This window comes from Dendropsophus ebraccatus, chromosome 4 (genome assembly GCF_027789765.1).
Source record: "Dendropsophus ebraccatus isolate aDenEbr1 chromosome 4, aDenEbr1.pat, whole genome shotgun sequence".
Lineage (NCBI taxonomy): Eukaryota > Metazoa > Chordata > Amphibia > Anura > Hylidae > Dendropsophus > Dendropsophus ebraccatus.
The window spans coordinates 27,850,916-27,869,295 of NC_091457.1; the positions used below are offsets into that span (position 1 = coordinate 27,850,916).

The 18,380-nt window shown below is 42.9% G+C and overlaps 1 protein-coding gene across 1 annotated transcript in view; it reads right to left on the reverse strand.

The window, feature by feature from the left end:
* Positions 1–18,380, reverse strand: part of PHF21A (PHD finger protein 21A) — a 70,018-nt gene that overhangs the window by 36,967 nt on the left and 14,671 nt on the right. Inside the window, exons 3-4 of the mRNA XM_069965341.1 lie at positions 15,347–15,379; positions 13,228–13,293 (exon numbers count right to left, since the gene is read on the reverse strand). Of these exons, the coding sequence (XP_069821442.1) occupies positions 13,228–13,293; positions 15,347–15,379 (99 nt within the window). The remainder of the gene's footprint in view (positions 1–13,227; positions 13,294–15,346; positions 15,380–18,380) is intronic.

An 18,380-nucleotide genomic window follows, 5' to 3' on the forward strand; every position in this document is an offset into this window, starting at 1 on the left:
TCAGAATAATGACGCCGCTACACAAAGCCCCTCCAAAGCTTTAAGCCAATAATTTAGACTTCCAGATGCCCGGCTCTACACACTTTTCAAGTGGTGTGAATGCGGAGCCTAAAAAGGAAACAAAGGTATGAACAAGAACAGGGTTAAACACACACGTATGAGCGCCAGACACCAAAAATAAAAAAATACCAGACGGCAAAATTGGATCTTTGGGAGCACACAAATTGTAACATTGTAAAAGGAAAGTAGAAATGTACAGACTGTCAAAACTGTACTCTGGCCCAGAGTTACCACCATCCATACAGGATCTTCTCTCCATTGTCTATAATAAAATGGGAGATATTTAGGCTCTATATTAACCCAGTCTTGTAGATTTTGCTGTATTTTGCTGGTAAGGACAGCATGCGGCGACACTTATATTTTCATCAATAGGACAGACACGTCAATGGATTTCACTACAGGTCAACAAGGAGAAATGTAGTGCTTCCCCATGTATATTTTCTGCTCCTATGTCATCTCCTTGAGGAGAGCGTGAAGTCCCATAAGCCATGCAATGCTCAAAAGAAAAGAAAATGCAAAGCAGCACTCCTAGGCGGGAAAAAAAATGTGCTCCACACTGCCACCTACTGGGGATGGCATTCAATAAAAATCACCATTGCTGGGAATATAAGCCAGAAACTCTTCCAGAAAGGACATGTATCTGTAGACAGCTGTCTGTACCCCTGTCTGTACAGGTCAGGGTGCCGGCTGGCGGGTGAGAAGCCTCTCATGTAAGACTGAGGAGATTGTGTGTCCTTGAAGAGACTGTAAAACTGGCATATAATAACTTATAAGCCATGTAAGTTTCATGGGAAATAAGTATGCAAATCCAGCCTGTCACTTCTTTATGTGCTGTCCACAAGCAGTACGTTCACAGGAATGATGCCTGCTAGAGGGGGGTGAGCGCCATTGCTTTATTGGTCTCATTTATTCCATCTACCGCCTTTGGTTGCTATGGTGATGGCGTTAGTACATTAAATTAGAGCGTACAGTGTTCTAAAAAGTTAAAAACATCTCTTAGTGCTCCTGAAAATACAGAGAGAACATTAGTGACTGTGGTAGGATGACATTCACAGCTAAACTGCATGGTACTGTGTAACTGTATATCACTGTGAGTGCTACTGCAGCCAGCCACACTGATCATACTGACAAGTGCCTGTGGCTGTGCAGGTGCTGTAAAACTACTGCTCCCAGCATGCCTCAGACTGTCAGAGCACGCTGAGAGGTGCAGGAGAGCAACATGTAGATATCCTATAGACCCCACTGAGTCTGATGAGGTCCATGTGGGGTTGTGTCATGGAGACCATCAACTTGGGAGGACAAAATAGAGCTGCATGCTGTTCTATTTGCTCTAGCAACATTAATTTACCCCCCCCCCCCCCCCACAAAAAAAAAAAAAACAACTTTGTGAAAGTTACACCACAAGTTCTAGACCCCCCACCCACCACACACCACTTTCCCTACTCCGTGTCTATGCAATTTAGATAACCCAGACATTGTATAGTCACCTTGGTCACATGACATGGAGCGTCTTCCTGGCTTGTTCTCCTGATTGGACAGTGTTCAACAAATTATCAAAACTGGTGTACGAGTACGAGTCTTAAATTAGGCCCTGCCCCATCTTCCCCATCTGAATTCACTAAGAGGTGCACGTCTTAGTAAATCCGGCAGGGTAGGTCCAGGAAGTGTAGATTTGGATCATGATTTACACCAGTGCCTCGCAGGAATAAATCATAATAAATGAGGCGTGGGAGGAAGCCATGTCTCCTCCCCTCCTTGCCGTGCCCCCCGCTCGCCCATTAGGAAAGCAGAGGATACGGCAGGGGTATGCCAGAGAGAAGTGGCAAATCTACGCCTTCTCCCTGGCGCACGCCCCTGCCGTAACGTTCCTACTATAGGTGTGCTCTGTAACCTGGGCAGAGGAAGGGAGCTGTGTGCATCACCTCTTGGTGGATTCTATGTTGCCTACTGTATATAAATGTTACTGGTCATTGTAATGCTGTCTGTGATAACAAGGAGAAGACTGCGAGAAAGTTTTCTCTACAAGTGTCAGCCTATTATGTGCCAGAGAGAAGTAAAAACTACAACAGTGTATGCATTTAGCTATGGTGTTGTGTGATGGCCATTGCTGCTGCGGAGCTGCTTCGGTCTCAGTCCAGAGCCGGGGGGGGGGGGGTTGGTATGGCAGCAGTGGGGTTGACTGACTGTAGTGGCCTCGGTGACCTTGAAGTTAGCAATGTATTCATCATGTTAGGTTTTTATCTTTTGTAGTAGCCGCTCAGTGCATAACATGTGGATCTGCAGCCGTGTCTTTCTTTCTTAGTCAGAAATACATTCTTAGGCTATGTGCACACATCGTAAGAGACTGGCCGTTCCGTGACTTGGCCGGGTCACAGAACAGCCGGTGTTTGCAAAGATCATCCCGGCCGGTACTGCAGTGTTCTGATACGGGCACATCCGTGCGTGCCCACATCAGAATTCTCCACTGCAAACTGCATTGTTTGCGGGATCCCATAGACGGCGAGAACGTATATTATCGTAATAATCACGAAAATATACGTTGTGTGAACATAGCATAGTGGTACTCTGGAGTGAGGTTACTCCGACGCCCATCACTGCAGTGCACCAGATAAATAACCTGCTTCCCTTTGAAAGCCTTCCTTTTCATAGAGTAACAGGTCTACATGAGCTCTGTCAGGTGTTTGGTCCTTTCCTCCATGGTTTGTTGCATGTATAGATTAAAATGAGAAGAAACCTATGACACGGGACCAGAGGCTCTTACGATAATTTGCACGTCAAACCTGGTTAATTATTTTCAACGAGGCTGAATAGATACGCTTGACCTTCAAGTAGGGTAGAAAAATTAAAAGTATAATTACACCTCCAGCTCTCCTTGTGATGACACACAGATCTAAGCCAGGCAGAAATCATAGCGAAACCGAATTACAGGAAATCCAGTCAGAGCACGCTGCATAATTCATGGCCGGTCAAGAATACATAAATACAACAGCCTGCCCACCGCGTATGTGCCTACATAACAGAACATATGTATATTGTGCTGCTAGTCATCAGGCACCTGTCTCCTCAGCAGGTTACCTCCCTATAATGTGCTGCTATTTACAGGTGTACAGACATTGTCATGGTCCTCACGTCTGCCGTCACAGACTCATCGAGTAACTTACAGGGACGTTACACGGAGCTTACAGCATCCAGGTTGAGGTCTTTGTAGATGGCGAAAAGGGAAAAGCACTCGAGCGGAAAATAGTTGTAAGTAGCAATACTATTACGGCCGGTAAGAAAATAACCTCCTGACTGAGGACCTATCATGGGAGACAAAACACAATTAAGCTGCAGATCTGATGGGACCTCATTACACCAAAATATACTGCAAACCCTCTTATATTAGCAATCTGAGGCGAGTGAGAATAACAAGCAGACAGCGCGCTCCAGATCTACCCCCTGTTATTTTACTGCTGCCATTTAGCAAATAATCTCGCTGTATTCCCGGGCAGGGGAGAATCGTGCTGTAAAGTTTACCATGGCGAAGGCTCTGGACTGACACAGCATGTATGTGGATGGAAATGATTCTATGTAAACACATTCACAACTGGGATTACACTTCCATTTACAGCCGGGGAGGAGTCGGACTCTACAAGGTCTGGTTTTATGTTTTTATGTCACGCACACAAGACAATAAAGGGGAAGCTTAGGGAATCCCTAAGAAATAACTATTCTGGAGCATCTTCTGTTATTACTCTGTGCTATTCCACCATGGCGATACTCAATTTAAATAGTTTTAGGTTTAAACGCCTTTGCTGAATTACGTTTTCCAGGCAACATTACAGTACATTACCCAGATACTTACAAAGTATAAACTTAGACTAAACAGGCTAAAGATGTACCGAACAGCCTGAGCCACAGGAGATGGGCTGCAGTAACCCAGTGCAGCCACTACATAATGTACGGAGCTGTCTGCTCTGTTATTTGGCAGCTCTGACAGATAATTACCGTGTTTCCCCAAAAATAAAATGCCCTCCTAAAATAAGGCACCCCAACTACCCTACCAACTAGCCTAAAGTAACACCCCCCCCCCCCCCCCCCCCCCCCCCCCCCCGAAAATAAAGCCTCCCATACTCTAAACTAGTGCAGCCGTTGAAAGTAAGACCGCTGTTGCCACCCAGGCCAGCTGGTGCATGGTCCCTACGTTTCTTGCACATCCCACTGGACTCCGCCGCACGCTGCCACGTGTCCTGCAGCACGCCACCGCCTGTCCCAGCAGTACGTCCTGCTTCATGCCGCTGCCCATCCTGCAAGGATGTGTGTATTCCGGGGATGTCTTAGGGCTCGTTCCCACTGAGCAAAAGCAGCTGAATTTCTGCGCTGAATCAGCGCTGAAATTTCAGCCGTTAAAATAGGTGCAGAGCTAATTTCCATTGTGTTGAATGGAAATTCTGCTCTGCAGTTCACACAGTGGAATTTCCGCACTGAACTAATCCGCTTTCCGCCAGAAGAATGAACATGTTCATTCTTCCGCTAGCGGAAGCCTATACAAATCAATGGGGCTCTGATTTTCTGTTTCAGCGCAGATTCAGCGCGGATTCAGCGCGGAATACAAGCGTAATACAAGCGGAAATTACTCGCTGAATCAGAGCGGAAATGGGGAAAAGGGGGGGGAGGAGGATTCTAGTATATGTTCTGGTATAGTCTAGTTTACTCACCAAATACTCGCTGAATTTCAGCGCTGAATGCATGCGGATTCAGCGCGGATTCCTCGAGTATTCCGCGCTGAATTTGTCAAGAGCTGATTACGAGCTGAACACTTTCCTAGCAGAATACGCAGGGATTCTGCTTGCATTCTGCTTATATTCTGCTCTGAATTCAGCGTCAGTTGATTTCAGGCGGAAATATTTCCTTGCGTAATCCGCTCCTTTTGCTCTGTGTGAACGTAGCCTTATTTCTCTCCCCTTGGCTGGGGGGGAGAGAAATAAGACATAACCCAAAAATTAGACAATACTACTATAAGGCACTGTCTTATTTTCAGGGAAATACAGTAGCAGGGGCTCTGGACCCCCCACTGATCAGATACTGGTGGCCTTTCCTGAAGATAGGTCATCAATAAATTTTACTTTAAATTTATTGTATTGCTGAATTCCAAGGCCTGTATTATTCTGTCATCATACCCACACAGAGGCCAGTTCACTGTGGGACACGTTGTGAATTCATTTTTTTTTATTGTGCTGGTCCATAATAATAGTTAGACTTTTGTGTATTTACATACCGCCCACCCCTGGGCTCCAGGAGAACTGTACCACCCGTGACAGTCAGAAGAAGCGAGCTTAAAAGCATCGGCCAACCTTCTATCTGAAATACAGGTCAGCGTTAACTATTCGTTCCCATGGAAGATTGTGTTTACACGGTGAAAGAGCTGGAGCCGAGCACTAATGGCAGCACATCCACAGGCCTCTTCAGCAACGGAAAATGAAGAAATACAACAATTGCCAATTTGAAAGGAAGCGGAGCTGTAAACATGCCACATAAAAGCACAGAGAGCACAGTAATGTACTATGTTGCTCTAAATTGTAATGTCAGGATAAGTATCCTCTAACCAGTAATATCAGCAGAATGGGCTGCACATCCTTCTCTGGGGACACACAAATCAGCACACACTATAGCCGCCTCACTGTTCACACTAGCCACTTATACATCCTGCAACACCGGCTGGAAGATCATGCCTCACCCGTAACCATTTCCAGGACGCAGCTGAGTATGTGGATGAGGACGTCGCTGCCGCTTTTATTTCTTTCTCACTCTCTAATTATAACTATCGCAAAAACTTCCTGCACATCGCAAGTGACAAATGAGCATATAAGGTGCAACCGTAACTGCGAGCTTCATCTCACTGGCACAAAGACCTTGTCTCATTCCTTTATGCATAATACTAAATCCACAATCGTGCTGGTTTTCTCTTCCTATAGAGCCGTGCATTGTGGGAGCATTGTGCGCAACTCCACAGTATTCCTGTCCCATATACATTTACCCTTCAAGCGTATCTCTTGCAGTCATTAGGTCACATGTTTCCAATGACAACCAGCAGAAATATATACTTACATATATGTACACCGATAGACGTGTATACGGAAAAGACTGAAATAAATACAGTTTGCCCTATATATCTCTTAAGAATAGAAAGAATAGACCATGCTGCCTGTTACATGCACATGTCTATATATTAAAGGGGTACTCTGGAGAAGAAAATATATATATACGTATATATTATATATACACACATATATTTATTTTATTTTTTCAAAGTAACTGATGTCAGAAAGTTATATAGATTTGTAATTTACTTCTATTAAAAAAATCTTAAGTCTTTCCATACTTATCGTATGCTGCGTGTTTCAGTCTGACACAGTGCTCTTTGCTGCCACCTCTGTCCATGTCAGGAACTGTCCAGAGCAGGAGAGATTTGCTACTACTCTGGGCGGTTCCTGTCACAGACAGAGGTGGCAGCAGAGAGCACTGTGTCAGACAAGCAAGAATACATCACTTCCTACAGGGTCAGTATGACACCAATTGACTTGAAAACATTTTTTTTCTCTTGAGTACATCTTGCAGATCTAACTCCATATATACTGTAGCATGGAGTTAGCACTGTTATTTACTAACATTGCTGTTATAGGATAGCTGTGGCCATGAAAGCCTATGCACCACATTGACTGCAGCTGCTCAATAACCACAGGACAGTAGATATCCCACAGATCAAAGATCTTCTCAACAGCTGAAAAAACTTGTCCTGCTGGGATCTCCCACTGTGAAGTCTGACAAAACTCAGTTTTTGTGAAAAAGTAGCCAAAAAGTCACATTACATATGTATTATATGTATGTATGTATGTATGTATGTATATATATTTATTATGTGCCACTTGTTCTATAGTCCGCAGGATGAATCCATAGCATGTCATGTCAATCGCCAGTCTACACAAAGTCTCTGTGTCGCCCAGGCAGGTAGATATGACTGGTATGGCATGAAGGAAGGGCAGATCTGGGATTTCCCACAGTAGGGGGGCGCTGCGATGCTTCTGAATGCAGCTCTCTACAGATGGTGCAAGAAGCACAAATGGAAGTAACCACCAAACACATAAGCCATACACATTCACTTGCATCTGGTAATAAAGCAAGACTCCAGGGTGATCCTAGATTCTCAGTGAAATACATAATTTAGGAGCACCGGCAATATAGGTCAAATATTCACTGTCTTGATTTCAGCAGTAGAGGGCTTTCCTATATATACTTACTGAATAGCCAACTGTACACCCTATAATATATGGTAAGCAAATACACAGCTTGTATAGCAAACCGGCAGACCTCATGGGGTGCTCTATGACCATACACCCCACATTTTCTTCCCACATCTGGTAGGATATGGTTATTTTGTGTGTGGTGGGGGTTAGTTCACATGGAGTGCCTGTTGCTTTATTCATAGCAGGGTGAGGCAGCTTTTTGCTTTTACATTGTTTTTAATGTAGGCATGTATACCTTCTAACGTATTTTTCCTGTCTGCCATAGTACTGTTTGTTACAAGCATTGCTGGAATAAAGATACCTTATTGTTATATGGCTGTTTCTGTTTCCTGGCCTGGATTAGTGCGTTGTTCACATGCATAGGTTTGCACTCAGGCAGTGTGCCCGCTTTTTATTGTTAGAGATGGAGCATGCTGTGATGTGTCCACCTTCCCAATTCTTTCTTTATTGTTCCAATGCATCTGAAAATAAAGTAACTCTGCAGAGCGGTTTAATTACAAATCTCCCACCGTTCTGCGTCTACAATGGCTCCTACATACCCTACGTATCTGATCTGCAGGCCTCAGCCCATATAGTACGTACCCTGTGTATATATCTTCCATTCTCAGCCCATATAGTACATACCCCGCGTATATCTGCAGGCCTCAGCCCATATAGTACATACCCCGCGTATATCTGCAGGCCTCAGCCCATATAGTACGTACCCTGTGTATATATCTTCCATTCTCAGCCCATATAGTACATACCCCGCGTATATCTGCAGGCCTCAGCCCATATAGTACATACCCCGCGTATATCTGCAGGCCTCAGCCCATATAGTACGTACCCTGTGTATATATCTTCCATTCTCAGCCCATATAGTACATACCCCGCGTATATCTGCAGGCCTCAGCCCATATAGTAAATCCCCTGTGTACATCTGCAGGCCTCAGCCCATATAGTACATACCCTGTGTATATCAGCCATCCTCAGCCCATATAGTACATACCCTGTGTATATCAGCCATCCTCAGCCCATATAGTACATACCCTGTGTATATCTGCAGGCCTCAGCCTATATATAGTATATACCCTGTGTATATCTGCAGGCCTCAGCCCATATAGTACATACCCTGTGTATATCTGCAAGCCTCAGCCCATATAGCACATACCCTGTATATATCTGCAGGCCTCATCCCATATAGTGCATACCCTGTGTATATCTGCAGGCCTCAGCCTATATATAGTATATACCCTGTGTATATCTGCAGGCCTCAGCCCATACAGTACATACCCTGTGTATATCTGCAAGCCTCAGCCCATATAGCACATACCCTGTATACATCTGCAGGCCTCAGCCCATATAGTATATACCCTGTATATATCTGCAGGCCTTAGCCTATATATATAATACATACCCTTTGTAGAATATATAATACATAACCTGGCCTCAGCCCATATAGTAAATACCCTGTGTATATCTGCAGGTCTCACCCCATATTGTACATACCCTGTGTATATCTGCAGGCCTTAGCCTATATATAATACATACCCTGTGTATAATATATAATACATAACCTGGCCTCAGCCCATATAGTAAATACCCTGTGTATATCTGCAGGTCTCACCCCATATTGTACATACCCTGTGTATATCTGTAGGTCTCAGCCCATATAGTACATACCCTGTGTATATCTGCAAGCCTCAGCCCATATAGTACATCCCCTGTGTATATATGCAGGCCTCAGCCCATATAGTACATACCCTGCATATATCTTCCATCATCAGCCCATATAGTACATACCCCGTGTATATCTGCAGGTCTCAGCCCATATAGTACATACCCTGTGTATATCTGCAGGTCTCAGCCCATATAGTACATACCCCGTGTATATCTGCAGGTCTCAGCCCATATAGTACATACCCTGTGTATATCTGCAGGTCTCAGCCCATATAGTACATACCCTGTATATATCTGCAGGCCTTAGCCCATATAGCACATACCCTGTATATATCTGCAGGCCTCAGCCTATATATAATACATACCCTGTGTATAATATATAATACATAACCTGGCCTCAGCTCATATAGTACATACCCTGTGTATATCTGCAGGCCTCAGCTCATATAGTACTTACCCTGTGTATATCTGCAGACCTCAGCCCATATAGTACATACCCTGTGTATATCTGCAGGTCTCAGCCCATATAGTACATACCCTGTATATATCTGCAGGCCTTAGCCCATATAGCACATACCCTGTATATATCTGCAGGCCTCAGCCTATATATAATACATACCCTGTGTATAATATATAATACATAACCTGGCCTCAGCTCATATAGTACATACCCTGTGTATATCTGCAGGCCTCAGCTCATATAGTACTTACCCTGTGTATATCTGCAGACCTCAGCCCATATAGTACTTACCCTGTGTATATCTGCAGACCTCAGCCCATATAGTTAGCAGGAAACCACTTTGATACATTTGACATTTTATCACTTTATATTTCCAGTTTCCCGACTCTTTTCTTGTTTGGCCTGCAGAGATTTACGTAACTCTAGACTACATGAAATGACCTTAGAAACTGAACTGCAGGTGTAGGAATCCTCGTCATGGACTATACTGTGGATCCCTTTAATAGTAGAATGTTTTACTCATCTTACAGGTAAAATGAAGAAAAGGACCATCAAAGGAAACAAAGAAAATGTGCCTGGCGCTGCACCCTAGATGACTTAAGTTATAAATATTTTACGTCCATTTCTCTGTATTTCTAAGTGTAAGCTGGCATCCTGCGGAGTGGCTCCTGAATAAAATAGGACTCCCCATTCCTAAACCATTATAATAAATTCACAGCTGGGTAACATTACTGCTGCCCACTTAGAAGCCCCCGAGGTCTAAAAATACAGTTTTTAAGTGCTTTCATTTTCATTACTTTAAAAGCGGCCATTGTTACTCGCTGGTCTTACAGCAATCAGAGGCGGCCGTTGTTGGAGGTGAAAGTGCTCTGAACAGACTGGTTGCTTAGTAGACGGCGCAATGTTAAATGAGGATTTATACAAACAACCAGGATACACGTCCAGAGGGGTCACAACACCATTAAAGCATCCCCAATAAATATCTACGTAGCTCAAACCACAGAAATGCACTCAGTGAATCCCACATAGGTGGAGGACATCAGCGCCTGGATAATCGATTCTCTGAAAATAGACAAAAGAGGTTTATACTAATTCTAACATGTCAGACGTCTGGAGAGAGCACATAGGGAATCCCACTGATGTCTGGTGTCCTATAGACCGGCCTAGACACTACATGTGAGGAAGGCTGCACTATACACCAGGGCGCAGAGTGGTGTAATGCGTTTTGTATGGACATATCAGGTTGGCGGTGGAGAGAAGAAAACTCATGCATCAATGGTGGATTTCTTCTGTCCGAGTGCCTGGATATCCCACAAAGGCCATACTAGACATTTACAGGGATTATTATTAATGTGAATAAAGGAAAACAAGCTAATCTCAGAGAACATAGAGCAGAGTTTAGTGCTTGGCAATGTTGAGAAGCCTCATAAATTATGAATGGAGCGCTGAATGAAGCACATACACACACACACACACAGAGTACAATCCAATCATGTAATGGACAGTGTTTCTCTATTTTTGTGATCAGTGGGCAGCTGTAAATATGGGATAATATTGCAAGGAATACACCTTTTAAGCCGGGTTCACACAGTGTAGGACGACGGCCATTCTGTGACAGCCGTGTCACAGAACGGACGCTGTCTGTGAAGTTCACGCTGGCCGATACGGCAGTACCGGCCGGATAAACTTCACTTCTTTTGATCTGGAATTTGGGCGTATTCGGGTGTGCCCGCATTCCAAATCACCATATCAAATAATGTAAAGTGCGTCTGGAGCTGCACTTTACATTGTCGGCACTGTCAGTTTTGTGCGGCTGCTATTCAAGGAATAGAGGCCGCACAAAACTGACATGTCAGTTTTCTATGCAGCTGCATGGAATCCCGGACGGAATGTTTACAGAGTGTATACACTCCAGCCGGGATTCCATAGGACACGTTATTTTAACTTTCAATAAAAAGCTGCCAGTGTTGCAACAGCTGTAATTTTTTTTTTCAATTTACGTTGTGTGAACCCGGCCTTAAAGTGTACCTGATATGTTACATCCATCCACTGTAAGACTATAGAGCCTATATTCTGGACTGAGCCAGCGAGTGAAGCTTTCAGTCGCCCACTTCTCTAAGCTCCATCTAGACATCACCCAGACCCCTAATCCTTCAAAACCTCTGACATGTTTCTGTGACACATCAAAAGGTTCAGCAAATGACAGGGACACTGTAGTCAGACTCAGCCTTCCGCCCCCCACACATCATGGCTCATTACCAGTGGTTTCAGAGGCCGCATCTATGGCATTTAGCCGATGGCCAGAACAGATATCCTTACAGAAGAGTCAAACCCTTTACCATACACTACACTGGATGGATGGGGAAATTTCTGCAAACAAAGCAACTACAACACAGAACACTTTTGTTAGACGTTTGGTACAGAGCTGTAACTTAATCAGGATGTGGAGGAACTGTTACGTTTCAGACAAAATTAAACATTTTGCTGACAAAACAGATTTATTATAATTTTTTTTAATATTTAACAAATCAAAATGTTGCTGGACGGTATCGTTCACACTGAGGATATGATGCTGCATTCAGCTATTTATATTGATCTACACGGCATATAAAGGACATGAGAACATAAAAGTTCATATCAAAACTTTCTCATGACTGCTGTGAATACGAGGAGGCAGAAATCATTTCTCTGGTAAATTAAAGGATCAGCGCTGGCGAGAGGCTTTATGTAGACAGGCATATACATACATTCATACCCCCCACTCAGTTACCCTTCCTCAGTAAGCATGGTTCATTACATTAATCATTGCAAAGTAGCACTTTGTAGCAATCTGTTCTACAAAACCCTCAAACAAGAAAACATGCAAACAATGACAGGAACAGAACTTTGATATGTTGTGTTTGTTAAGTTTTAATCGCTATATTCCATCTGGAAAAAAAAACCACAAAGCTACCCCCCCCTCCCAACATGCTGACAAGTATAATATATTGATTGAAAGCTCTGCATGTCACCAATGTATTCAGCGTGCTGCCGGAGACCTTAACAAGGAACAGGAATCCAACTAATGGGGTTTCTCTAGGACAATGGTTTCCAATCTGTTTCCAGTATACCCTGTTATCCTTAGGCTGACAGAGCATGCTGGGAGTTGGAGATGAAAGCTTTAGGATAGGGATGGGGAATTTTCAGACCTCCAGCTGTTGCAAAACTACAATTCCCATCATGCCTGGACAGCCAAAGCGAAGCTTTGGCTGTCCAGGCATGATGGGAATTGTAGTTTTGCAACAGCTAGAGGGCAGAAGGTTTCCCATCCCTGCTTTAAGAGAACACTCTAAGTGCAAAAACTTAGTGACACTGACAATTTCTTTCATCTGAGGAGGGCGGATATACAGACACTGTGCATTTATTTCCATACACATAGCCAATAGGCTATGTATATGGGATTTAGCGTATGCAGTGTCTCTATATACAGTACTCTCTATTTACATGCTTCCTTTCCTGTTATACTGTATGTTCACATGGGACTGAAATGATAAATTTGTTGCAGATTTTGACTTTCTTATTGAAGATCAATGTGCAGTATTTCAGTCCTGTGTGAACAGTCCCTAAAACAACAAGACCTGCTGACTCAAAGTGATATATTACTTCCAAAAAGGAACATGCGGTACCAACAAGTCAGCTAAGAGATATAGGCCCTATGTAAGGGCCTCAATATAAACATAAAAGCATGTAACAGTCTTGGTAACAGGAAAGAATGACTGGACTCACCTGCTTTTCACTCAGAGATGTGATTTTGGCTTGGAGTTCATGGAGTTGTTTCTTCAAGTCTGCATTCTGAAGGGAGAAAACATATATATGGAGTTGGATGTGACAGAAGGACCAGCTCTCTGTCTGGTAAGTAGGAGAACAGAAAAACAAAAGCATAAGTAGACATGCAGAAATAGATACTGCAGTCTAACAGGAAGAAGCGTCCAAACAGCTATCTCAGCATGCTGGACCCCCTTCTGGAGGCTCAGTGCTGCGAGTGCACCACCGACTACACATCAATACCAAACTGCTGTCTCACACTCATCACTTTGCTGCTCTATATGTTAATGTTCTCTACACACATTGTGTGTAATAAGCAGAATTGTCTACAGTAAACATGTTATGTCCATATCTGTGCTGGAGGGGCCACAATGCATGTGAATATAACCGCAGCAAGTGCATTCTGACCGACCTATAAACACTTTTTAAACTCTATGTGCACGTAGTGATAATATGCTTATTATTTTTTGGTTTATAATTTTTATTTATAAAATAGGAAAAGGGACTGATTTTAATGATTTTTATGGGATTTTTTATATATAAAAAAAACCTATGACTGCTCACAGGGATCAATGCAGTACATTTGTACTGCATTGATCTATGTTTTCTGGGCTTGACTGCTTCAGGCTGTTGCAGACAGCCTGAAGCGATTGCCAAGCCAGGAGAGTACGGCATAGGTTCTTGAGGGGTTAAGGTCAGGTTTACTCTAATAATAAACAGTCCAAGTTCACTTTTACTGACTGGCGTAGGTGGTGCATACATTTATACACCTTGGCTCCTATTTATTAAGCAAACGCGTGGCAAATCTAAGCATATTATTGTCACTTGACAAAGTTGAAAAGTGGCTACACCCACCAATGTAGACTGTACTGGAAGGAATCAGTAATTTCCCCCACTATAAGGTATATGAGTGATCTTAGAGTGGAGTCCATTCATGGAAGTGACAAATCCTAGGGGATATACAGTGAAAAACTCTCTGTAATAGCTCTCTCTTTCCTGCGGCCCTGGACGAAAAAGCACTTAGGAACAAGTATTATATATGTAGGTCTTCTGTGTGTGTATATAACAATATAAGTATAATACCATCACAGTAGACTGTATATTTGTACATATAGATATTCTAGGTATACGTGTGTGTTGGTATAGATATATATATATGATGCTTGTACATGAGTTTCTATATGTACATGTAATAGCGGTTAGCTGCTGCATGTAGCTTTGTTAGTAAGTATAGATCCAGGATACGGTGTGGGATCTGGATATATGTTATACTGTATATACATACACAGTATTGGTCACATGGTGCTTGGTATCCAGGGGGTAGAAAAGAAGGCAGCTGTGTGTGGTTGTCATCTCTATGTAAAGCATTGTACATGTATATAATATATAGCGTCTTGTTAACTTTTGGCTATTAGTAAAAAAGTTTAATATATATCTGAAATGGTTGTACGTTACTCTTGTGGTGTGTAAAAAATCGGAGGGGGTGTATACTATATATACTATACTATATATAACACAGAGTAAGCAGCCTGGACAGGAAACAAAGGTACCATGCTAGGAGTGGACCAAAGTGACTAAATATCCACAGACCAAAATCATAGTCAATAAAATAAATCTGGCGCACCTTGTTTAGGTAAACTTACACTTCATTTGAGAGTAAAAAATAGCCAGTCATATAAATATTTCCCTATGTCTTACAAACATTTGCATTGATAATTTTTTGTTGGCATAAACATTACATTTTGGTTTAATACCAGATTTATAAAGACAACAAGTTAAGTCCCCAAAAAATTACACTTTATGTAACTCACTTGCCCAACTCTTCTGCCACTTTTCTAGTTAGAAAGGTCACAATATCACAGCAGAACTAACCTGGCATAATCCAAACCGCAGTGCCATACGCATCTACAGAGCATAGTTCATGCTACATGGAGACTGGTAATACATCTCCCTACTGTTATTTTACCTTATTTCTTTAAGCTGTCTAGCACTCTGGTTTATGAAAAGGAACAGGCACATCATCTGTTATACAATTGCTACGTCCAAATATTTTAAATTAGGATAAGAAATAAAATTTTACCTGTGGATCTTGCTTCATTTGAGCAACCAATTTCTGAAAAATTATAAATAAAAAACATTTGTTTAGCAACAAGAACACAGAAAAAGATACATTTATTAATGCAGTTCTTATTCTTACAATGCCCATTAACCCTTCAATAGTGGTCGGCTGGATGCTTGTTTGTCCGACAGCTATTTCTCTGAGAATAAGCTGCTGCTAAACGCCTGGTGACAACAATAAGAACATCCCCACAGACTATTGGTCAGGCCTACCGAAACTGGTGTATTTGGAAAACACTACTCTTAGGCTCCAATGACATATTTTTGCTTTATGTAGTTAGAATACCATCACAAATGTATCCTGAGTAGAGTTGAGCGAACTTTGAGCATGTCAGGTTTGTCCGAACCTGAGCGTGCAGTGTTTGAATAGCGTGTGCCCTGCAGCGCCGATACCAGACTCCCCTCCTCCAGGCTGTGCTGCCCCGCTCTGTATGCTGAATGGTCATTCTGTCCATAAGATGGCCGAGCATGTAGGACCATGTGACCATGCCTATCGACGACAAAGGGAGAGGAACATGGTCACATGGTCCTCTATGCTAGGCCATCTTCTGGACAGAATCACCATTCAGCATACAGAGCAGGGCAGCCCAGCCTAGAGGACAGGAGTCTGATTTTAGCTGCACAGGGAGCTGCTGTCAGTTAGGCTGGGTTCACACTACGTCTTTGCAATCCATTTTTTTCATCCGTTTTTGAAAAACGGATGCAATTGTGTGCATCCGTTTTTCCACTGACTTCCATTATAAAAAAAAAAAAAAAAACGGATCAAAACGGATCCATTTGTATTATGGACACAGAAATGAGGTCGACCACGTTTTTGTGTACGCTAAAAAACGGATCCGTTTTGATCTGGGTTTTTTTTTATAATAGAAGTCAATGGAAAAACAAATCAAATTGGATGCACAGTTGCATCCGTTTTTGTCATCAGTTTTTCATCTGTTTTGTTTGCAAAAAACAGATTGCAAAAACGTAGTGTGAACCCAGCCTAACTGCAGTGAGTACACTTACCAAGCAGCAGTGATTCTACTACGGAAGCTTGGTCTATAACTGATCAGAACGCAGAGACGGATGTATAGTGATACAACTCTGTATCAAAACAAAACAAATACTTGGAAATAAAACCACACAAGTCACACAAGCCAAAGCAGAAAACAAAAAATTAACCAGTCCGGCTGCAGCAAATGTGCAGCTTTCCTGAATGATACTAAGCTCAGATTAACCTAGATTTAAAATATTTTATTTTTGCATCTTAAGAAGGTTCACCCGCCACTTCCTGAATTTTTCATGTTCATTTAATATTTTTAAAGATGAAATTCTGTTGGGCCACAATTAACCTAGTAAGAGAAGCTGAACCAACTTTTGTATCTAGGCTTTCCTTTACCTGGGGCAAAGATGTATTCAAGTGCCCCATCTAATACCCTTATTAAGGCAGAGTGGCTTGTTGGCTTCCTATAGGCACCCAGCACTTGGTTTAGCTTGGAGGAAAAGGGGAATGTCAGGGATATACCCATAAGGGATTTTAAGGACACGTTTTGCATGAATAAGCACTTCCTTCTAGCGGAAAGGTGATAAAGTGCCCCTAACAATAACCTGCACTGAGCAGCAGCGGGAGTGGCAGCCTTATTGTGCAATCAAAGATTCTGATCAGGATCCTGGAAAGTCCTCTCAAGCTTGTGGAGCCTCTATGTAATAAATACAACTCCTGCAGCAATCATTCACAATTTAGAGATGTTGGTGGTTACATTTGGTAAAACACTGTTTGCTTGCAAAATCTCACTGTCCATTAGAATTCAGAAACCAGGGTGTGTGATGTGTGTAAATAGAATATAAATAAAGTACTATTATAGGCCATTTTTTAAAAAGATCTGCAAAAGTTGAAAGCTTGTTTCACAAGGTGAAATTCCAAATTTTATCCTGCAGATGTCACTGTTGCACATAGTGTGGTCTGAAGTGATGCGGCTGATGAAAGAGCTCAGCAATGTATCAGAAGCCAGCACCAAGTGTTACAACCAATAGCTGCTGCCAGCTACAGTTGCCTTAACTTACCTGCAATTAACTACTTAACTACTGCAATTGTTCTCTTTTTTATCCTACCTTATGGAGTTCAACAGCTGCTCTCTCTCTCTCTTTAGCAGGGAGGAGTTTCCTCCTATTACATTAGATGTGCATACTCATTTAGCAATGTACAGTGACCCATAGATTAAACTGGCCATATAATGGTAGATTTACAGAGGCCTGAAAAGCGTCTTGAGGAGCAAACGAGCGCTGTCAACGCTTGCTTGCCCCTCGTTCCCTGTGCGCTGCCCCTGCGTAAGTGCAGGGGAGCCGGTGGGGAGGTGTGGGGTGGCTGCCCGGGGGATCACTTAATAGTCCGGCCAGCCCATAGAGGATAGCAGGTAAGATAAACAACAGCAATGATCAGCTGACATAATTCACGGGACGATTATCAGCCGTAACGGCCGATATCGGCGGAATGCAGCCGATAATTATCGGTTGATGATGATTATAATGATGATGATTATAATCATTCAGTGAAATAGGGCCTTTAATCTAAAATACTGTTTGAAGGGAACCTGTCAGGTCCCTAATGCCCCACACCCTGGCCCCAGAACCTGACAGATGCAGGGAACACCATTGTGATGCTGTCCTATATCCTGTACAATGCACAAACGATGAATGGTGCAAGTGCCGTATGCTACTTGCTGCAAACTAGTCCTGTGGGAGTAGAAATGGCGGCTTCTAGTCATGCTCCTTGCACCTTCCTCCCTTCCTGACCAGCTTGACTGACATCCTGAGTGGAAGAAGCCTCCTAGCACTTATCGTGCCAATCAAGCCAGTCTGGGATGGACGAGGATGTGGTGGGCATGACTACTCCCCCATGACTAGTAAGCAATAACTAGGGCAGTATGTGGGGCACCGGGGACATGGTAGTTTTTTTTCTCCCAACTTTAGAGTCTGCAGAATTGCTTTTGTCATCAAATATACTAGAAGCCGATGGA